The following is a 24,387-nucleotide window of genomic DNA, read 5'->3' as shown; positions in this document are numbered from 1 at the left end:
GTCGCAGAGGGGCCCCAGGAGAAGTGATGACAATGATTAAAACGTGAGTTGACTGAGTGTTGCTCTGTGCCAGGCCCTGTGCTAGGTGCTTTACAAGCTCCTGTACTCCCCAAACAATCTATGAGGTAGTTATTTTTAATTCCACTTAAAAGATGAGGAAACTGAGTCAAAGAGACACAAAAACTGTGCCCAAAGTCCCACAAGAACGTAAGTGATAAAACCAAGAGTCAAGCTCTGTCTAACCCAGAGCCAGCGTTCTTAAAAAACATTGTAAGTTGAAACCAGTTTTTTTATAAATTAAGTGCATACTCGCACGTCTTGAGTCTAAGCATCTTGCTTTTTTCCTTTCCTCTTCTTTTATCAGCACCTGTCTGCTCCTTCCTGTTTTTTCTTTACCTTATTTATTTTCTTTTCCTCCTTTTTACATCCTTAGACATAAAGGGATTCTTGCAAGGAGCCTCCTTTAACTATAGATTATCAGAGCTGGAAAGCCCCCTAGGGATGGGTGAGTCCACCTCATCCTCAGGTGGAGAAGCTGAGGCCTGGAGGCCTGGAGGGGGATGCACCCAGAGTCACACACGTCGTGCGTCTCTTTGCTCAAGCTTCCGAGCCCTTGGCCCCCACGTCATACAAAGGTTACAAAACAGCATACAGAAAATGATCACATTTTGATAAGAAAAAAAAAAAAGGTGTATATACACACGACACCATCTCTGTATACATATCTGAAATACATGAATGTAAGATAGTGTGATATAAAATATTAATAAAGTTCCAATTCATATGCAGAAGAGTATTTAGAATCTCACTCAAATTTAAAATTTCCTGAGGTATCCCTTAATAGCCAGACTGAAGCTCAGAGAGTGAACCATAAACTGTGCTACACGATTATTGCCATACAGTGGCCACTTTGGCTGGGACGCAGAAGTGCCCGCCCACTTTTGTCAGAATCCAGAGAGAAATGCCATTGTTTACATGGAACTTCTGTGGGTGGCTTGAGTACTTATTAGCTGTAGTATAAGCATTCATTGTTAGCATAATTTAAAATATTCTGTAAGCCATAACAATATAATTCAAGAATTCATTAAGAAGCACAAGTGCTGAAAAATGAATTTAAAAATCTTTACTTTTGGAATGGAAATTAGAAGAGATACAGTTGCTATAAAGAAGGCCAAACACCGTCATGATAGGACATGCTGATAACTAAGGAGAGCGCATCCCATAAAGTAAATCAGCAACAGAGTTGAAATGAAAAGCAGCCTTGAAAGCAAGGGCCCTGCTCAGGGAATAAACATCAGCCCAAATACGTAGGGAAAAGTGCTGGTGCCAGATCAACACACTCTCGTGTGCCTCTGCACCAAGCTGTTGTGATTTCTGATGATTAGAAAGGAGGGAATGATGATAAAACGTTTTACCACTAGTATTTCTGGGGTAAACAAATTACATTGAAAATATATATGTATATTACAAAGTTAAGAGACTTGTGCACTCTGAAGCCCCAGAGAAAAATTTTACAAGCTATTCAAAAGCTCATCCTTGTGCAAATCCAGTAGGATTGCTCGGCCACCAGTGCCAACATCCTGATGCCCGGGAGAGTGCGGGAGGGATGGCAGATTCTGCAGGCACACAGAACTGGAGGGTGTGTGAAGAGATGCCCAGAAGTGCATCCATCTGACAACCTGAATTAACCTGCAGGCAAGATCGCAATGACAGGAGTGTCAGCACACGTGTGTGAGCCCCAGGTACACTCCTTGGAAGCAAATGCTGCTCACACAGGAGCATATTGAAAGAACAGGCTTTAAACATATTTTATTGCTTTAATGTAAGAGAGACTTTCCCACTGGTGTGTGATGGCCAATGGTGCACCATGAACGGGTAATAGGGGCTGAGATACTGACACTCTTGCCCCTTGGACCAGCCAGGCGGGTCCTAAGGTGGCTGGAGCTCCTGAGACAATTGCCTCTCGTCACAAGCAAGTTTGTCTTTTTATCCAGAGGATCTATAAATTGTTATCATTTTCTACATATGTTATGATATAAAAAAGATTGGGAAGCACTGGGTAAGTAGAGTGTTCGTATAATTTTTTGTTTAAACGGAAACACTTTTGAGAGTGAAAGCGGCCATATTAATATTTACACCAGGACACTAGACATATAGTGAGACTGTTCCAGGTAAACCGGGATGCATGGTGGAGTAGTAGAATACTGCCCGTAAAGATGTCCATGTCCTAATCCGCACCGCCTGTGAATATGTTACCTTAGGTGGCGAAAGGGACTTTACGGGTGTGATTAAGTTAAGGATTTTGAGGCAAGGAGATTATCTCGGATTATCTGGGTAGATCTAATGTAATCACAAGAGTTCTTATAGGAGGGAGGCAGGAAGGTCAGAGAAGAGAGATGATGCTATTCTACTGACTTTGAAGATGGAGGAAGGAGCCACGAGCCAATGGAATGCGGGAGGCCTCTAGGAGCTGGAAAAGCAAGGAAGCAGATTCTCCTTAGAGCCTCAGAAAGAACACAGCCTTGCCAACATCTTGACTTTAGGACTTCTGACCTCTAGCACTATAAGATAATAAATTCATGCTGCTTTAAGCCCCTATATTTGTGGTAATTTGTTACAGCAGCAATAGGAAACTAACACAAATGCCATTTATAATTTATAAGAAGTTTATCTTCATGCTTATATAATTTTAAAAGGTACAAAGGTAAATAATAAAGAACTAAAACAGTGAAATAATTATATCGAGAGGAAGAGTGGGAGAGGTGGACAGGCGTAAATTTTCATCTAACATCATGTTAATTAGTTGAGAAATATCATTAAAATATATTGTATAGAGAGATGGGGAACTTAAACAAAAAACTGATTTAAAAAAAAAGATAGCCCCAGAAAGAGGAACTTTGAATGGAGAAGGTCAGATAAGGAGATTCTACATTTTTATTATAAATCCTTTGGTTAAAAAAATTAAGAGTTTAACCATGGGCATGTATTTTTTAATGTGAATATTAATTTTTAAAGTAAGATTGTGTTGGGAGAAGCCTCCAAGAGCTTTCTGGGCTCAGGTTCTCCAAAGGTCTAGTCGCCACCCTACCTGAAACCTGGTTACAGCTGCCACCTCACCCGCAGACCCTCCCCTAACCTCTTACTCAGCCGTCAGTTTCCTTGCTCTCAGTCTTGGCTCCAGACAGGGCCAAGTGGTAGGAGCTCCTGAAATAAGGCAGGAGAAGGCACCATTGGATGAGGAATATTCCCAGGATTGAGTCCAGGCACTTTAAGAAACCTGGAGTAAACCCACAAATCCCCATCTGTAGGGCAGGCAGACCTTGGGGTTACCTCACAATGGTAACAAAGGGCCTGGGAGAGCTTAGAAGAGAGAATGCCTCCTGTTGCTGCTGAAAAAGCACTGATGGAGAAGCCCAAAGGGCAGGGCTGAGGCCAGCTCTGCCGCTTCCAGCAAGTCCCTTTCCATCTGGGCTTCAGTTTCTCGCCAATGAAATTAATAGGAGGAGGAAGTCCATCCCTCAAGTCCTCCAGTGCTGTGAGTCCTGCTCCCTGCTTCAGCTGCACTCCTCTCTCTAAAGATGACGAAGTGGGTCCTAGGTCAGCCAAAGAATCGTCATACATCACACTTTAGAGTTTCTTCGAGATGGTCTGCTGCAGCCCATTCATTTTACATGTGGGAAACTGAGCCTCAGAGGGACAAAAAATTTTGTTCAAGGTCACACTTAGTAACAAGTGTGAGAATCTCTGGGTTCTCCTGTGACTGCTCACTTAGACCCTAGAGTTCCATGGTCACAATTTTCCATGCGAGGGTATGGAATGGTACCTGTTTAATATGCAAATAAATTGTGTCTGAGTTTTCAAAAAATACAGTATAAGATGCCATTGTGGGGAAAAAAACACCATATAAGAAAAATAATCACCATATAAAAAAGATGGGTGGTTATATCAGGTTTCTATCGCTGTGTGATAAATGACCACAAACTTAGTGGCTTAAAATGACACACATTTATCATCTCAGTTTCTGGGGGTCGGGAGTTCAGCATGGCTTAACTACGTCCTCTGCTTAGAGGGGCTCACGAGGCTGCAACCAGGTGTCGGCTGGGCTGCATCCTCATCTGGAGGCACGACTGGCAAAGATTCCTCCCCCGAGCTCACTCAGGTTGTTGGCACAATTATTTTCCTCGCCATTGTAGGACTTAGGGCCCAGCTCCTTGCTGCCCCTCAGCTGCTAGCCGTGTGGACCTCCCAACGTGGCGACTGACTTCTTCCCAGCCAGCTAGGCTTTCAAAGATCTAGAGAGAGTCTGCTAGTAAGACAAAATCTTCCATGATGTAATGTGATCATGAAAGGGATATCCTGCAACCTTTGCCACCTTCGCTTGGTTAGAAGCAATCACAAGTGCCACCCACATTCAAGGGAGGGAATATACAAGAGCATGAAAACCATGACTAGCAAGGGAGGTGGCACCTTAGAGTCTATCCGTCATGGCGGTGAGAATCGTAAGTGTAAAAAGACTGAAATTTCCACTCCTGTTAAGACAAGTAAGAAGAAGACTAAGGTTTAGCCGTTGGATTCAGCAACAGGAGGCATTGTTGCCCTTGGCAAGAGCAGTTTCAGTGACGCACCGTCACAGGTGGGTTAATGCCTGAGATACATTCTGAGAAATGCATCATTAGGCGATTTCATTGTTGTGCAGACATTATAGAGTGTACTTACACAAACCTAGATGGTATAGCCTACTACACACCTGGGCTACATGGTATAATCTTAGGGGACAACCGTCCTTTATGCGGTCCGTCGTTGACCAAAGTGTCGTTATGCGGCTCATGACTGTAATGAGGATGAAAGTCTGCTGGAGTGGATTCAAGAGAATGGAAAGTAAGAAATTGGAGTATGTGAGTAGAGACAACTCTTTTCAGAAGTTTTGCTATAAAAGGGAGGAGAGAGATGAAAGATTAAAGATACTATGGTATGTTTATACAGTCCTGGGATTGATGTGGTAGAGAGGGGAATTTTGATGATGCAAGAGAGAGGGACGGATCATTGCAGGAGCCAAGCTCTTGAGTAGGTGAAAGGGGGTGAGATCCAGTGCACGAGGCAGAGTGACTTAAGACAGGTGAGGACAGCTCAGCTGTTATCACGGGAGAAAAAGCCTGGTGTATGGATTCCGACACAGATCAGTGGATGGATTTAGTGGCTGGAGGATAAGGAAGTTCTCTTCTAATTGCTTCTATTTTCTCAATGAAATAAAAACGATGTCATCAGCTGAGGGTGAAAAGGGGCCAGTAACGGAGGTTCGAATCTAGAGAAGAGATAGAAAACAGTCCTCTTGAAGAAAGGAAGGGCAACAGAAAGAAGACAAGCAGTAGAGTTGCCCGGCAGTGCTAGGACCCACCTGAGGTTTGCGTTCATAAATTTAAAATGCAGCCAGTTGGCAAATCTGTGCATTTTCATCTAGCCACATTCAACTGCTTGGGTGCAGTCTCAAAGTAGATGGAGAGGTGTATCTACCCAGCATTGTGGCTTTTGCAGGGTGGATACAATACAAGGAGAGGGACGAGAGGGATGAGAGTGTGCGGCAGGGAGGAGCTGCAATGATTGACCAGTCGCTGGGCAAAAGGGACAGTGAGGATATGAGGGGACGGAGAGCATCGAGTAAGAAGCGGAGTAGCATCTGTAGACTGGAGGCCCTGATGAGGTCAAAGAACTGCTGGAGGCGGCAAAGTGGTGGATGAGAGATGGACCGATAGGAGTTGGTGAACCACTCAGAGAACGGGATGCTTGCAATAGAGATTTTGAAGGTGCTGCAGTTTTTGATAATGACAAGGTCTAGGTATGATGGTGGGAGTAGGTGTCTCAGGCAGGGTGGAGGACAAACTATTTTGGAAGCAAAGGAGGTCAAGGATATGAGGCTGGAGTACAGATGATTCATTTATGGTGGCTGAAACCATCAAGAATGATCATAGTGAAATGGTGGAGGGAGAGAGATAGGGAGAGAGAGAGAGAGAGAAGGACAGAGAGAGAGAACTGAGAGAGAAGTCACTAGGTGGAGGAGAGAGGGTGGCCCTGAGGGCTGTGCAGGCTGCAGCCAGCAGAGGTGGTGTGTTCTGCTGGCCTGAGTTGCAAAGGAGCCAGTATATTTATTTATTTATTTATTTTTATTTTTGTGTGTGTGAAGATCAGCCCTGAGCTAACATCCATGCCAATCCTCCTCTTTTTTTTTTTTTTTTTTACTGAGAAAGACTGGCCCTGAGCTAACATCCGTGCCCATCTTCCTCCACTTTATGTGGGACGCCGCCACAGCATGGCCTGAGAAGCAGTGCATTGGTGCACACCACCCCGGATCCAAACCCGGGCCGCCAGCAGCAGAGTGCGAGCACTTAACCGTGTTGCCACGGGCCCGGCCCCAGAGCCAGCATTTTTAGACAGGAGGGAGGAAAGCAAGGAGCAAGGATCCTTACCCTGCTCCCGGCCACGTGGTATGAGAGGTATGAGGAGGAACAGCCCTCTCTTAGAGGTCTGCAGAGGAAGCCGGGACCTCTGGGAGAGCCCCATTCTAGTTAAAGCAGGAAGGTGGAGAGAACATTGCAGTACAGGGACTTCCCTCTTCCTCGGGAAAACCTTTGCTGACCCCCTTTACAAGACTAACTGCTCTGGTTCCACACACTCAAGCCTCTCGGAATTTTCCTTCAGAGCACTTATCACAGTTGAAAATTTTTACTTATTTATGGCAAACTCTGATTAATATTCATGACTTCCAGCTAAGCCCCTGGAGGAAAGGGACTGTGCTGCCTGGAACTGGTGGGTTCCCAGCACGAGCAGAGTACCCGGCACATGGGTACTCAATCAGTGTTTGTGGCAGGAAGGACGAAGGGAAAGAACAGACTGTTAGAGCAACTGTGAGGAGTCGCTGTGTGGGTGGAGGAGAAGCCCGTTTATCCATCTTTTCATGCTTTTGGCCCTTTGTTCTTCCTAAGGAGCAGAGCTTGTGTCACTCCAGGCGAGGGGGATGGAGCTGTATTTAAGCTCCTGAGCCTGCTAAGGCTCAAGCAGCTGACAGCTGTGCCTTGTAGCCCCCACACGCCAAAGCTGTTCTTGCTCAAGCCCTTGCCAAAGCCACGGCCGCTCCCAAACCCTAATCCACCCAATGCTTGGAGCTGAAGGGTGGGGTGTGCACCTGCCTGGGGCTGGGGACGCCTCCACCAGCTACCAGTCCCTGGATGGTGCAGCCCAAGGAATGCCCCAGAGGCTCCCAGGGAGGGCCCAGCAACTCCTGCATCCAGGCTCCTGCTGCCTGGAGGAGGCCAGCAGGATCTCGTAAGTGTCCTTTCCTCTCCAGCTGGACCTCCTGGGCCTGAGCTCTTGTACTTAGAGACTTCTGTGGGAATTTCTTCCTTCTTTCCAGTAACTAAAGGAGCTAAATCTGGGCTCTTCTCCATTCTTGACAAAGAGAGGTGTAGAGAAGTTGTGTTAGTGGCAAAGATAATGGTCCTTGAAGATAATGCTTTGCATCTTAAGCATACTCTTTAGGGGTCCATTCTTTCAACATTACTGAGTACCTGAGCATCGTGGGGCTACAGCGATGAACACGAGACACCATTCTGTCCCTGCCTCTAAGGCTCTCACAGACTAGGGAGGAAGAGATATACACACATGACTGAAATTCCAGAGAGAATAGCATGAAAGAAATCAGTGTTCTACAAGAGTTCAGAATAGGAAAGTGTTCTTTCCAGGTGGTGACAGTGGGGAAGTCTTGTGCTAGAGATGGCATCTGAGCTAGTCCTTGGAGAAATGATGTTGCCTGTGAGGATACTGTAAAGCGTTATCTGCCTCCACTGAAGAAGATAGATCAAGCCTTCACCAGCAGAATCAAAGAATCCCAGGTTTGATATTGCCCTAGGTCAGTAGAACATTATGGAAACGAGCACTGGTTTTGGAGTCAGACAGAATTGAGTTCAAATCCCAGCTCTGCCACTTCTCAGCTGTGTAACCTGGGACAGGTTGCTGGACCTACCTTAGCCTCAGTTTTCTCATCTGTCAAATGGGGATAATAATAGTATCTTGTTCAGACGATTGTTGTTAAGGATCTATTGAGATAATCCATGCAAAGCACTTAACAGTGCCTGGCACATAGTAATCGTTGAGTAAAAGGTCAGCTAGTTCTAGTGTGGATCAGACGAGCTGCCCAGACTGTGAGCAACCTGAGGGCAAAGACCAGGCCTCACTTACCTCTGTATCCCCCGATCCTACCACAGAGCCTGGGTACAAGGGGCTTGGTAAAGTTTTGCAAAATGAATGAATGAACAAAGGAGGCATCCTCCTTATCAAGCCCTTAAATTGCACACGATGGAAGATTGTTTGAGAATGAGTATGGTTGAATATTAGAAGGGGTTTCTATAGAAGGCAGTGTTACTGCCAAGGGTGTTTTAAGAAGATAAACTATCACCTGTCCTTGAAGGTGTAACGGGCCAGTCTGCTTGAGGTTTGTCTCTGGAAGTGTTTGAGCATTGGCTGGAGTAGGAAACATCCAAACATTTTATGGGAGGGGAGAGAATGTGGAACTCAATGGCTGCTGAGGTTGCAGGACAACCTGTGATTAAGACCACGGGAAAACACACTCCTTCCCACCCTGACTTTGCTATTCCCGCATTCGTTGTGTGATCGTGGGCCAGCTCTCCCTGTCTCTGAGCCACAGGTAAAATGGTGAGGATAAATCCTGTTGCTTAGAGTTGTTGAGAGGTTTAAATGAGGCAAGGTGTATAAGGGTCACGTAGGGAGCGCTTACACCCGGGATTTCTCCCTTGGGGCTGTGCTGGGCGGAGTCTGAGTCTGGTTCTGGCATCCTGTGGATTTTCTGTCACAGCTTTACCCATTTCATGAGGAGCTTTGTCCTCAAGAGCTCACAAGGCAGCAGAGGGAGGAATCGTTCTTTATCACTTGTCCCCAGAACACCCTCCAGTTACGGTCAGGCCGCCTGTCCTGGAGCCCTGAGGACAGTTGGATCCAGAATTAGCCTCAGTGCCAAGGGAATAAGGAAGAGCAGAGGGTCTGGGAGGGCCACTGCGACACAAACTCACTTCCGCTTGGGCCAGCCAGGGCCTGGAGATGCGGCCAGTGGGGTGAGGTGGGGGCTGGGCCACCCCTTGCTCCTCCCAGCATTGCCTCATCGCCCTTGGTTTTTGAGGACTGCCTTTTCTGTTGGGGAACAATATCATGGGGTCATAGAAATTGAGAGTAGGGAAGCAACTTGAGGTCATTGTGTCCTATACATCCCTGCCTCCTATCAGTCAGGGTTTAGGGCAGGAAACTTAGTATGTTAGGCAGAAAAATGCCAGAAATAGCTTTCCTAATGGGAATTAGGGGCTCACATAGCCATTAGAAGAGCTGGAACAGGGAGCTCTGGGCTGGACTTCCAGGAAGGGTCTCGAGAGCAACTCTTATGAAGAGGCCGCCAGGGGTGCCACCACCTCCCCCACAATCAGGAAGGCAGGGAACCAGGAGTCCCCAGGGACCACTGTGGGCAGGAACCCAAGGCCGCAGCTGTGCCCCAGGGATCAGGATTGGGGTCTGCCGCGGCTGCAGGAGCTGCCTCTCAACACCTTCAGGGCTGGAGCCAGGGTCACTCTATAGAGAAACCCCTCCTCTTGACAGTCTCTCCTCCCAGCAGAAAACAGCCAAAAACAGCAGATATTCTCTGCCCCATTTTGACCCTCCTATTTTATAGATAGAACTGTAGCTTCCAGGAGTCTGGGTGATGTTACTAACTGTTCCTTTTCCAGCCTCTACAGTAGAAGAAGACACACCAAAAGGAGGTGGGAATAGAAACTGACTGCCAGTCAACCCTATCTCGCATCCCTTGATCTCTGCTTGAATACCCCTATTGATAGGGAGCTCACTACCCCAGAAGGCTTCCAGGGGTTGGAGAGGTCTGAGTGCTTTCTTAGATTCAGATGAAAGCTGTGTGCTGTGGCATCCACCTGTTGTTGGCTGCCTTCTCCTCACCTGGATGCACAGTGCTGTCTGCTCCCTCATCCCCATGACGGCCTTTCCAGGAGGGACAGGGCACGAGTCTGGCTGTCCTGATTTCCACTGAATCCTTCCAAGCTCTTCTCCAAGTCATAGTTTCCTGGCCCCTGACCACTTAACTCTCACCTCCAGACAGGTCCCATCTGACAAGATCCTTAATAAGGCGAGGAACAAGGAACGAAGTGCAGGAATGCAGTCCCCACAAGGAGCTGCCACTCTCCCTCTTCACAGAGTGACACAGGACAAAAAGTGTGATAAACGGTGTTTACCAGGACAGGTGGAAACAGTCCCTGTCGCCCTCTGCTGGTGGGGACGGAATGAGTGCCGTTCCTTGGACGTAATTTGCCTCTGTCTATTAAAACTTTAGAAGCACATACCCTTGACCTACTAATCTACTTCTGAGAATGTGGCTCACAGACGAGCTCTCACGCATGTATGAAAGCACACGTGCACTATTGCTCATTTCAGCTTGGTTTGGAGTGGCAAAAGACCTGAAACAACCAAAATACTCACCGATGGGGGTGGGTTAAATAAACCTTGATACAACCAATGAAATACTACTCACTTGTTGAAAGCAATGAAGAATGGGCTACATCTATTATGCACCGATATGCACAATCTTGTTCTTTAAAAAATAAAAGTGGAAAAGAGTTAATACTGTAAAAAGGTGTAAGTGTGTGTGTGTGGTGTGTATATACATATACATATATATCAATATATATCTTTATCTATATCTGGAGAGAGAGAGAAGAGACTGCCTCTGGAAGGCTACACAAGAAACTATTAACAGTGCTTCTTTCTAGAAAGGAGAATTGGGATTCCAGGAGTCATGGGTGGGAAGATTTACTTTATACTCTATAAGCTTTTGTAATATTTGCATTTTTACCATGTACATATAATACTTATTTTGATAAACTATTTTTTTTAATTTTATTTTTTTACCAAGGAAGATTAGCCCTGAGCTAACATCTGTGCCAATCTTCCTCTACCTTATATGTGGCTCGCGGCCACAGCATGGCTGACGAGTGGCGTAGGTCCACACCCGGAATCCGAACCCATGAACCTCTGGCCACTGACGCGGAATGGGCCAAACTTAACCACTACACCACAGCGCCAGCCCCAGATAAACTATATTTTTTAAAAGATGACTAAGTTTATAGTCCAGGTATGGCCTGAGTTCTGCAGAACAAAGTAAAGTTATCAACTCCCTGTTTCTAGATATGTTTTTTGTAAATACAGACTCATAGCACGTTGGGTTTTGTTTTTGTTTTGTTTTGGTCAGGTCCCTCATCCATCCGTCAGGCCCCACATTCGTGTGGCGCCTCTCCACACTGGGCACTGTGGCATCCCAGCTGCTTCCCACTGTGACTCCTATGGGGTTGGCAGGTCCACCCACGCCCTGAGCCTGTCTGCCAGCTCTGCGCCAAGCAGTTGGCTCTGGGCCAAGTTCAGCAGTGACCAGCTTCTCTCATGTTTCCCTCCTCCCCCGTCCTCAGGCGGCTGCAAACCCTGATCCACACAGTGAAAGGCACCATTGGCCTGGGGCTCCCTCTATCCGTGAAGAACGCGGGCATCTTGGTGAGAGGGGCAGCCAGTGGTCCTGATCGTTGGGGGAAGTGGGTAGCGATGTCTTTTGTGCTCTAACACTTGCCTGAAAGCAAACCTCACTCAGGTGACACCAGACACAGTTGGACATCAAGTGTCCTTGTGACCATTTCTCTCTCAGGAGTCTTCTTTAAAAGGCTGACTCTGCACTCCTGGGAGCCTGAAAGTCTGCGTTCACCCGGCTCTGCCACTTGTGAGTGATGTGGGCTTCCAAGTGCTTTGGCCCTTTTCTATGGTTGGATGGTTTTTTAACATCTTTGTTGGGGTATAACTTACATTCCATAAAATTTACTCATTTCAGGTGTGCAGTTCCATGAATTTTCAATGAATTTACAGAGTTGTGCAACCATCACCACAATCTGATTTTAGAACAAATTGCCTTGTCTTGAAAAGAAACCCGGCCATGTGAAGGCACTCTCTCCCTTTTGAGCCTGTTTTCTCACCTGTAAAAACAAGAATTGACAGGCTGCTCATTGGCAAGATTAAATAATGTCTGTAAAGTTGTTTTGTAAACGTTAAAGTACTTGACAGTTAACTGTTTTCTGCTATTATTATCAAAATTATTGGTTAACAATTACTCGCATCTCATTAGTCTCCCTGGGCCCTTAGGAATTCCACAAACCTCATGAAATTGTAGGCAAAGTATAATGATTAATATCTGCTCTTTTTCTGAAAGGATCAATTTATTTGTGAAAAAGGAGTCTGTGATTCAAAAAAAAGAAGAAAAGGTTATGAGTTTTCTGGATAGTCTTGTGGAGCGATAAGCCTTTAACTTCTCCTTTGCCTTGGAACTCCACACTGTCTTCCCTTAAATGCCTTCTTGTCTCCGGAGATCAGTTTTGCCCCTAAAGTCCATCCTCTGCCTTTCTTCCTCCAATGTCACTGAAACCTCCACACCCTCCATCCTCTGACGCTCCCTGTGCTCTCTGAGCTCTGTCATTGTTCTCTGTGATGTTAGAGGTTCCTGGGAGACCTCCATGCTCAGACCCATTTCCTGTCTAACATAATGCACTTTGATTTTATATTCTCTGTTCTCCTCTCCCAGGCAGCAGAGGCTAGGGGTTCTTCCTGCAGAGTGATTGAGAGGGAGGACAGAGGAGTTGACCTTCCATTGAATCCTGATGTCACCACTGGCCAGCTCTGTAGCAGTGGCCAAGTTTCCTGAGCCTCAGTCGCCCCATCTGTAAAATGGGGCTAATAATAGAGTTGTTCTGTAGATTAAACGAGATGCTAGCACTTAGTAAACATCCTCCATGGTCACTCTAATTAATTACTCTTATCTTAGGAAATGTTCAGAAAGTTCTGCTCCCATGAAATAATGCCTAAAACCTTAAGAAGTAAAAGAGACCCTTGAGAATTATAAGCCCACTTTATATAAAATGAGCCTAGAGAGGAGAAGGGACTTGTTCCAGGTGGCACAGCAAACCAGAGGCAGCCAGGCTGGGAACCAGGCACTGAGCTCCCAGTACAGGGCTCCTCCCATTCCTCACAAGCCACACAGTGTGGGGGGCAGGGGCAGTTGCAAAGTCTTTTTATTTAATTATAGATTTTGGGTTAACATCATTCTATTTGCAGTTATCATGAGCACAAATATATACAGCCATCTAGTATACTAGTCTCTAGTATGGTGCTGGAGCCCACAAAGGAGGGGTTAGGGCCCTTCTTTATCCTATTTCTCTTTTCCTGGTGACTGCTTACTGCTCCAGCCTTGGTCTACTCTCTGGAGCGTCTTACTGTCTGTCCACGTGAGACTAGTTATATACTTGTATCAATAATTATATCAAACTGTAGAGTTCTTAGTCCTTCTGTCTACATTTCTTAAATATTCAGATTTTTTGTTCTGTTTTGTTTTAATAGACTTTGTTTTTTTAGAGCAGTTTTAGGTTCACAGCAATATTGAGTAGAAAGTACAGAATTCCCATATACTCCCTGGCCCCACTCATGCACAGCCTCCCCTACTACCAATATCTTCCACCAAAGTGGTACATTTGTTACAATCGATGAATCTACTTTGATACACCATTATCACTCAAAGACTATAGTTTACATTAAGATCCACTCTTGGTGATGTACATTCTATGGGTTTGAACAAGTGTATGACAGGTATCCACCATTATGGTAACATACAGAGTAATTTTGCTGCCTTAGAAATCCTCTGTGCTTTGCCTAACCCTCCCTCCCTTCACCCTTGGCAACCACTGATGTTTTTACTATCTCTATAGTTTTGCCTTTTCCACAATGTCATATAGTTGGACTCATGCAGTATGTAGCCTTTTCAGATTGGCTTCTTTCACTTAGTAATATGGATTTAAGGTTCCCCCATGTCTTTTTATGGCTTGATAGCCCATTTCTTTTTAGCACTGAATAATATTCCATTGTCCAGATATACCACAGTTGATCCATTCACCTACTGAAGAACATCTTGGTTGCTTCAAATTTTGGCAATTATGAATAAAGATGCTATAAACATTCATATACAAAACTTTGTGTTGACATAAGTTTTCAACTCATTTGAGTAAATACCAAGGAACGCGATTCTTGAATCATATGATAAGAGTATGTTTAGTTTTGTAAGAAACTGCCAAACTGTCTTCCAAAGAGGCTGTACCATTGTGCATTCTCACCCACAATGTATGAGCATTCCTGTTGCTCCACATCCTTGTCAGCATTTGGTGTTGTCAGTGTTTGTGATTTTGGCCATTCCAATAGGTGTGTAGTGATATCTCCATATTGTTTTAATTTGCGTTTCTCTGATGACATATGATGTGGAGCATTTTTTCATATGCTTATCTGCCTTCTGTATATCTTCTTTGATGAGATGTCTGTTCAAATCTTTTGCCCATTTTTTAATTGAATTATTCATTTTTTTATTGTTGAGCTTTAAGAGGAAAAACAGTCCTTTTTCAGGTAGGTCTTTTGCAAATATCTTCTCCCAGTTTATGGCTTGTCTTCTTGTCCTCTGAATAAATCCATTTTTGTCCTGTAGTTTTCATCCTAACACACCTTCACAACTCTCTCTTCCTTCTGTCCACATCCCCATCTCCAGCTGGGTCCCATCAGCCTGTTGGTGATAGGCCTTGTGGCCGTGCACTGCATGGGTGACCTAGCCAACCTGCCCACACTTCCACTACAGGTGAGAGCCTCCCAGCCGTCTCCCGAACAAAATTTCCTTTGCTTTAATTCTACCGCCATTTTTGCCTAGCCTCCTGCTCTCTGTCTTTATCTGCGTACCACAACAAGGCCTCTCCATCATGCCCCATCAGCCAAGAGTTTCTTCACTGCTTCTTTCTGCAGTTTCCATCACAAAAGGAGTGCCCTTTTTTCACTTTCCACACACAGTTTTTAAAATAATATTGAATATGTTTTTTAACAACCTGCAAGATTTTAAAAATAACCTATTTATATATATATGTTTGTAAATTATTATATGTAACATTTATAAATATATAGGAAAGGTCTGAACTTAACCACACTACACTGTTAAAAGTAGTTAGGTTTGAGGAGAGAAGTGGGGAAGAGAATTAGATTGGGATGAGGCAGGGGGAGGATATGAATAAGAATGTTCCTTTTTTGCTTATATACTTCTGTACTATTTGTCTTTTTTATGACAGGCATTCATCACTGCTATAATTTTTAATTAAATGGAACAAAATCACATTTCTTCTCATTTCTCTGAAATTCTGATGTGCCCATAGGAGTATGAACCCCTGCACTCCTGGTAAAAGCCATTGTACCAAGGGTAGCATGTATGATAATCTTCATCGCTAGCACAAAACCCAGCAATTTGTGTGGTCTCAGGGAAGCGGCAGGGTGTAATAGGAAAATCAGTGTTGTGGGAGACAAGAGACTGAGATCAGGTCTTAACTCTGCCCCAACTCACTGTGTGACTTTGAACAAGTGCCCTGTTCTCTCTAGGCCTGAGTGTCCCCACACATTCAATGAATACATGGGACTCATTAATCCACTTGACTGATAGCTCCAGAAGGATGGGGCCCTGCGTGTCTTATTCACTGATATGCATCCTAGTACCTTGCACAGCTCCAGACATTCAGTCACCACTCACTAGATATCTAAAAGGAATTAGTAAATGATTTTCAGATCTCTGCAGAGAAATGAGGGAGGCACAGCGGGCACCAGCGAGTCTTGGTACCAACCATTTCTGCCAGGGTTCCTACCATACATCTTTCCATTCAGCCTTGTGCTAGGGAAAGACTTGTCTTGCTCTCTCCTCAGAATATACTCTGAACTCAACAAAGTCCCATTTCCTGTGCTCTGTCCCACAAGCTTAATGAGCCCTTCCTGGACTATGGGGATGTGGTGATGCAGCACTTGAGGCCAGCCCCTGCACCTGGCTCTGGGACCACACCCACTGGAGGAGGTACTTTGTCCTCTCCCTGCCTGGAGTGGGGTAGGATGGTGGGTCCCAATGAGGTCCCAGGGAAATACAACCCTGATTTATATCAATACTTTTGGATGTCCTAAAACCATTGTTCTCTAAGTTGTTCCCCAGTCCAACTGCACCAGCATCACCTGGAAACCTGTTAGAAATTCAGATTCTTCAGCCCATCCCAGACCCACTGAATCAGAAACTCTGGGGATGGGGCCCAGCAATCTGTTCTAACAAGACATCCAGATGATTCTGATGCATATGCAAGTTTGAGAACCACAGCCCTAAAGAAATGACTGTGCATTGTTGACTGTAGAGGCAGCTTCTTGAAGCAAATTAATGTACAGTGTTCCCCGCTTTTCCAAAGTTTGCTTTATGCCACTTTGCTTTTACAAAAGACCTACATTTGTACCAGTTTTCAGTAACCAAAAGAAATCTGAAGAGGATTTTTGCTTTTATGAAAAAGGCAAAAAGTGAAAATAGCGTTCAGCATTTGTTTTAGCGTTATAGAGGCAGCGCACCTCGAGCAGCAAGAGTGGCACCACCAAGCTCCTTCCCTGGTAACTACACTCAGCACTTCAGCATCGAGGAACCATAGCTTTGAACTGTGTCTGTGAGCATCTGTGCTTTATCTTGATTTATTTTGTGCATCCATTAGCAAGATGTGTCCTAAGGTAATTGTTTCTTCACCTAACACCATTTCAGTTTACAAAAGGTCTTCATGGGAATGCTCTACTTTCAGATAGCAGGGGGTATGAAATCTGTACAAGACATTGACATTTTCAGGGAGTTTGGAAGACAGCAGCATAGGAAGACCCTGAACTCATCTCCTCCCATGGACACAACAAATCTGCAACTACCTGTGAATCAATTTCCTCTGAGAGAGATCTGGAAACTGAATAAAAAGCACCCCACAACAAGGGACGACATTGCCGGGGTGGGAGAGGCAGAAATACAGCTCCGCTGGGGAAAAACACCACACCCTAGCTGTAGCACTTCACAGGGCCAGGAGCGATCTCAAAGGTACAGAGCTTTTCCCAGAGGAACAGGGGATCTGAGCAGTGGGTCTATGCCACAATAGGCATCCCAGACTTTAGATTCAGCACAACCAAGATCCCATAATACCTGGCTTTGCTGGCTTTGAAAACCAACGGGGAATATGCCCAGTAAAACTATGGAACTTCAGAGAAAGAAAAACCTGCTCTTAGATGGCCCAAGCACAGATTCACCCAATCTAAAAACTAACACGAAAGCATCAGATAGAAAAGTGCATAGTCCATTGGTAAAAGAGACTCACTTACAAAGCTCGGAGCACATCTCAGAGAGGCAGGAGGTGGCTGTGGCCACCTCCCCAGGGACTGAGACGTTGGCGGCAGCCATTATTGTGACCTAGTTCAGTCGTGCTGACACAGATGCTGGCAGCGCCATTAGATTCCTTCCTTCCTGTTAGTGCAGGGGTTTGCCCCTCCCACTAGAGTGCATGAAGCAATTGAGTGCATTGGCCCCACCCACCAGCAAGCCTGAGGGAAACTTGTGGGGCTGCATAGGTGGGTGTGTGGGGCCTCTGCGGTGGGGTGAGTGGGTCCAAGTTGGCGGAGCATGCTTGTGGGCCCACATTGGTGGGGCATGTGGGCCTGCAGGCAGCGGGGCATGTGGGCCTGCAGGCACCAAGGCATGTGGGTCTGCAGCAGACTTGTGCCACTGGCCATTGCAAAAGCCAAATAGGGGATCTGCCCTGCCTTCCAATGTCTGAAACAATTGTGCGCCGCCATGCCTGGGGTCAGCTCCACCCATCTGCGCTCCTAAGGCAGCTGTGTACCTCAAGGCAACATAGCCAGATCTGGCCAGAGGCCTGCCCCACCCAAAAGAGAGCCAACAACAGCTGCATGCACCACACGGAGCCACAATGGAGGCCTGCAGCAATTGTGAGCCCCTGAGCCTAGCAACCAGTCACATTGGAAGCCTGACTCACTTAACAGCAAAACAGCAGTAGTTATGTGCTCTTAGACCTCACATCCAGGCATGCCAGGGTTTCCCCTGCCCAATAAATTAGCCATAGCAGCTGCACATGGCTGACCCTTACAACCAACCAGCCCAGGGGCCAGCCTAGCCTACTCATGCACTTGCAGCAATAGCAACCTTGCCACAACAGAAAGGCACATACAGCTCACACAAGGGACACTCCAGGAGCACTTGGCAGGGGAGACAAGAGGGCAACACATTGCTGGGCCCCAGAAGGCATCTCTTACATAAGGCCACATTTCCAAGGTTGGGAGACACAGCTGATCTGCCTAATACATAGATATTAGCATAGAGAAGTAGGCAAGATGAGGAGACAAAGGAACATGTTCCAAGTAAGGAAACAGGACAAATCCTCAGAAAAAGAACTAAACAAACAGAGATAAACAATCTACTTGATAAAGAGTAAAAACTAATAGTCATAAGGATGTTCACTGATCTTGGGAGACTTCAACAAAGAATTGGAAAATATAAAAAAGAACCAATCAGATCAGGAGAATACAATAATGGAAATGAAAAATTCACTGGAGAGAATCAACAGCAGAGTAGATAATACAGAAGAACAGATCAGTGATCTGGATGAAAGAGTAGAGGGACTCACCCAAGCTGAACAGAAAAAAGAAAAAACAGTTAAAAAGATTGAGGACAGTCTAAGAGACCTCTGGGACAACATCAAGTGTACTAACATCGGTATTATAGGTGTTCCAGAAGGAGAAGAGAGAGACAAAGGGGCAGAGAACCTATTTGAAGAAATAATAATTGAAAACTTCCCTAACCTAAGGAAGGAAACAGACATCCAGATACAGAAAGCACCAAACAAGATGAACCCAAGGAGGCCTACACCAAGACACATTATAATTAAAATGTCAAGAGTTAAAGATAAAAAGAGAATCCTAAAAGCTGCAAGAGAAAGGCAACTAGTTACATACAAAGGAAACCCCATAAGGCTATCAGCTGACTTCTCAGCAGAAACCTTACAGGCTAGAAGGGAGTGGCACAATATATTCAACGTGCTGAAAGGAAAAAAACCTACAGCCAAGAATACTCTACCCAGCAAGCTTATAATTCAGAATGGAAGGAGAGATAAAGAGTTTTCCAGACAAGCAAAAGCTAAAGGAGTTCATTAACATTAAACTGGCCTTAAAAGAATTGTTAAAGGGACTTATTTAAGTGCAGAAGAAAAGACCACAAATAGGAATATGAAAATTATCAAAGAAAAAATATCATTGGTAAAGACAAATATACAGTAAATGTAGTAGATCAACCACCTATGAAGGTCAAAAGACAAAAGTACTAAAATTATCTATTTCCAAAATAAGAGGTTAAAGGATACACAAAAATAAAAGAAGTAAAATATGATATCAAAAACATAAAATGGGGGGTTAGTAAAAGTGTAGGGCTTTTAGTAAGAGGTCAAACTTAAAAAGACCATCAACTTAATATAGATTGCTATTTACATAGGTTATTATATATGAAGCTCATGGTAATCACAAACCAAAAACCTATAATAAATACACAAAAAATAAAGAGAAAGGAACCCAAACGTAACACTAAAGAAAGCCGTCAAGTCACAAGGGAAGAAAGCAAGCAAAGAAGAAAGCAACAAAGAAGTACAAAAACATCCTGAAAAAAGTAACAAAATGTACAATAAGTACATACTCATCAATAGCTACTTCAAATGTCAGTGGACTAAATGTTCCAATCAAAAGACATAGGGTTGCTGAATGGATTAAAAAAACAAGACCCAGGGGCCGGCCCAGTGGCGCAAGGGGTTAAGTGCATGCACTCTGCTGCGGCGGCCCAGGGTTCGCCGGTTTGGATCCCAGGTGCACACTGATGCACTGCTTGGCAAGCCATGCTGTGGCGGCATCCCATATAAAGGGGAGGAAGATGAGCATGGATGTTAGCCCAGGGCCAGTCTTCCTCGGCAAAAGGAGGAGGATCGGCAGATGTTAGCTCAGGGCCAATCTTCCTCACAAAAAAAAACAAAAAACACAAGACCCATATATATGCTGCATGCAAAAGACATACTTCAGACCTAAAGTCACTCACAAGCTGAAATAAAGGGATGGAAAAAGATGCTCCATGCAAATGGCAATGAAAAGAAAGCTGGGGTAGCAATACTTACATCAGACAAAATAGACTGTAAAACAAAAACTGTAACGAGAGACAAACAAAGGCTTTATGTAATGATAAAGGAAACAATCCAACAAGAGGACATAACACTTGTAAATATCTATGAGCCCAACTTAGGAGCACCTAAATACATAAAGCAATTATTAACAGGCATAAAAAGAAAAATTTACAGTAACACAATAATAGTAGGGGACTTTAACACTCCATTTACATCAATGGATAGATCATCCAAACAGAAGATCAATAAGGAAACATTGGCCTTAAGTGACACATTAGACCAGATGGGCTTAGTAGATATATAGAGAACATTCCAGCCCAAAATTGCAGAATACACATTCTTTTCAAACGTACACGGAACATTCTCCAGGATAGATCACATATTAGGCCACAAAACAAGTCTCAATAAATTTAAGAAGATTGAAATAATACCAAGCATCTTTTCTGACCATAATGTTATGAAACTAGAAATCAACAATAAGAAAACTGGAAAAGCCACAAATACATGGAGATTAAACAAAATGCTATTGAACAACTATTGGGTCAACGAAGAAATCAAAGGAGAAATAAGAAAATACCTGGAGACAAATAAAAATGAAAATAAGACATACCAAAATATATGGGCTACAGCAAAAGTGGTAGCTAAGAGAGAAGTTTAAAGTGCTACAGGCCTACCTTAAGAAACAAGAAAAATCTCAAGAAAACTATCTAACAATACACCAAAAGGAATTAGAAAAAAGAAGAAAAAATGAAGCCCAAGGAAGAAAGGAAATAATAAAAATCAGAGTGGAAATAAATGAAATAGATACTTAAAAAAAAAAAGAAGAAATCAATGAAACTAAGAGCTGGTTCTTTGAAAAGATAAACAAAATTGAGAAACTTTTAGCTAGACTCACCAAGAAAAAAAGAGAGAAGGCCCAAATAAATTAAATCAGAAATGGAAGAGGAGAAATTATAATGGACACAACAGAAATACAAAAGATTATGAGAATACTACACGAAGCTATACACCAACAAATTGGATAATCTAGAAGAAATGGATAAATTCTACAACTTTCCAAAACTGAGTCAAGAAGAAATAGAGAATCTGAATAGAATGATCACGGTAAGGAGATCGAAACAGTAATCCAAAACCTCCCAAAAAACAAAAGTCAAGGATCAGACAGCTTCCCTGGTGAATTCTACCAAACATTCAAAGAATATTTAATACCTATCCTTCTCAAACACTTCCAAAAAATTGAAGAGGAAGGGACACTTCCTAACTCATTTTATGAGGCCAACATTACCCTGATACCAAAACCAGACAAGGACGACAAAAAAGAAAATTACAGGCCAATATCACTGATGAACATCGATGCAAAAATCCTCAACAAAATAGTAACAAATTGAATACAACAATATATTAAAAGGATCATACACCATGTTCAAGTGAGATTTATTCCAGGAGTGCAAGGATGTTTCAACATCCACAAGTCAATCAATGTGATATGCTGCATTAACAAAAGGAAGATAAAAATCACATGATTATCTCAATAGATGTAGAGAAAGCATTGGAAAAGATATAGCATCAATGTATGATAAAAACTCTGAATAAAATGGGTATAGAAGTAAAGTACCTCAACATAATAAATCTCATATATGACAAACCCACAGCTAACATCATACTCAATGATGAAAAACTGAAAGCTATCCCTCTAAGAACATGAACAAAACAAGAATGCCCACTTTCACCACTCTTATTTAACATAGTATTGGAAGCTCTAGCCAGAGCAATCAGGCAAGAAAAAGAAATAAAAGGGATCCTAACTGGAAAGGAAGAAGTAAAATTGTCACTATTTGCAGATACATGATTTTACACATAGAAAACACTAAAGAATCCACCAAAAAACTGTTAGAAATAATATACAAATAAAGTCGCAGGATACAAAATCAATATACAAAAATCAATCAAGTTTCTATACATTAACAACAAAATAACAGAAAGAGAAATTAAGACTACAATCCCATTTACAATCGCGATAAAAAGAATAAAATATCTAGGAATAAATTTAACCAAAGAGGTGAAAGACCTGTACACTGAAAACTATAAAACATTGTTGAAAGAAATCGAAGAAGACACAAAGAAATGGAAAGATATTCCATGCTTATAGATTGGAAGAACTAACATGGTTAAAATGTACATACTTCCTAAAGCAATCTACAGATCCACTGCAATCCCTATCAAAGTCCCAACAACATTTTTCACAGAAATAGAACAAAGAATGCTAAAATTTATATGAAACAACAAAAGACCCAAATACCCAAAGCAATCCTGAGGAAAAAAAACAAAGTTGGAGGTATCACACTCCCTGATTTCAAGAAATACTACAAGGCTATGGTAATCAAAACAGTATGGTACTGGCACAAAAACAGACACACAGATCAATGGAACAGAATCGAGAGCCCAGAAATAAACCCACACATCTATGGACAGCTCGTTTTCGACATAGGAACCAAGAAAGGAAGTCTCTTCAATAAATGGTGTTGGGAAAACTGGACAGCCACATGCAAAAAATGAAAGTAGACCATTATCTTACACCATACACAAAAATTAGCTCAAAATGGATTAAAGACTTGAATGTAAGTCCTGAAACCATAAAACTTCTAGAAGAGGGGCTGGCCTGGTGGCGCAGCAGTTAAGTGCACATGCTCCACTTTGGTGGCCCAGGGTTCACAGGTTCAGATCCCGGCGTGCACCGTCACACCGCTTGTCAAGCCGTGCTGTGGCAGCATCCCATATAAAGTAGAGGAAGATGGGCATGGTTGTTAGCCCAGGGCCAATCTTCCTCAGGTAAAAGAGGAGGATTGGCATCAGATGTTAGCTCAGGGCTGATCTTCCTCACAAAAAAACCAAACTTCTAGAAGAAAACATAGGCCATATGCTCTTCGGCATCAGTCTTAGCAGTATCTTTTTGAATACCACGTCTCCCCAGGCAAGGGAAGCAAAAGGAAAAATAAACAATGGGACTACATCAAACTAAGAAACTTCTGCACAGCAAAGGAAACCATCATCAAAATGAAAACACAACCTACCAATTGGGAGAAGATATTTGCAAATCATATATCTGATAAGGGGTTACTATCCAAAATATATAAAGAACTCATACAACTCAACAACAAAAAAAACAAACAACCCAACTGAAAAATGGGCAAAGGATCTGAAGAGACATTTTTTCAAAGAAGATATACAGATGGCCAACCGGCACATGAAAAGATGTTCAACATCACTAATTATTAGGGAAATGCAAATTGACACCACAATGTGATATCACTTCAAGCCTGTCAGATGGCTATAACTAAAAAGACAAGAAATAACAAGTGTTGGAGAGGATGTGGAGAAAAGGGGACCTTCATACACTACTGGTGGGAATGTCAACTGGTGCAGACGCCATGGAAAACAGTATGAAGATTCCTCAAAAAATTAAGAATAGAACTACCATATGATCCAGCTATTCTGTTTCTGGGTATTTATCCAAAGAACATTGAAAACATGAATGTGAAAAGATATTTGCACCCCTATGTTCATTGCAGCATTATTCACAATAGCCAAGACTTAGAAACAACCTAAGTGCCTATCAATGGATGAATGGATTAAGATATGGTATATATATACAATGGAATACAGCTCAGCCATATAAAAGATGAAATCTTGTCATTTGCAACAACATGGATGGACCTTGAGGGTATTATGCTAAGTGAAATAAGTCAGATGGAAAAAGCCAAATACTGTATGATTTCACTCGTAAGTGGAAGATAACAACAACAACAAACAAACACATGGATATAGAGATTAGATTGGTGGTTACCAACAGGGAAGGGAGAAGAGAGGAGAGCAAAGGGTGATAGGTCACATGTGTACAGTGGAGGATGGTAAATTAGCCTTTGGGTGGTGAACATGATATAGCCTACACAGGAATCAAAATATATTGATGTACACCTGAAATTTATATAATGTTATAAACCAACGTTACCTCAATAAAAATAAATAAATAGACTTTAAAAAATAAATAAATAAGAAATTGACATTTCCTGTGCTTAACTAGAGAATTTTCTTTAATGCTAAAAGGAAGACAACAGTGAAACAATAACAAGGACTTAAGACTTGCATACAGGTCCTGATGGACTATCATAGGGTCAGAGCCAGTCCTCTAAAGTGCAGACGGGGAAATTGAGCCTTC

General features: G+C 43.3%; 1 protein-coding gene across 2 annotated transcripts in view; it reads right to left on the bottom strand.

Annotated features, from left to right (window-relative positions):
- SLC36A1 (solute carrier family 36 member 1) overlaps window positions 1-17,393 on the bottom strand; it is a 66,732-nt gene extending 49,339 nt beyond the window's left edge. For both annotated transcript variants that reach the window (XM_058544420.1, XM_058544422.1), the window contains exon 1: window positions 17,320-17,393. In XM_058544420.1, coding sequence (XP_058400403.1) covers window positions 17,320-17,335 — 16 coding nt within the window. In that variant the 5' untranslated portion in view covers window positions 17,336-17,393. The remainder of the gene's footprint in view (window positions 1-17,319) is intronic.
- Window positions 17,394-24,387: the final 6,994 nt, after the last annotated feature.

The sequence above is a fragment of the Diceros bicornis genome, chromosome 1 (genome assembly GCF_020826845.1).
Source record: "Diceros bicornis minor isolate mBicDic1 chromosome 1, mDicBic1.mat.cur, whole genome shotgun sequence".
NCBI lineage: Eukaryota > Metazoa > Chordata > Mammalia > Perissodactyla > Rhinocerotidae > Diceros > Diceros bicornis.
Note: the sequence above shows the minus strand (reverse complement) of the source record. Positions and strands in the feature narration are given on the sequence as shown.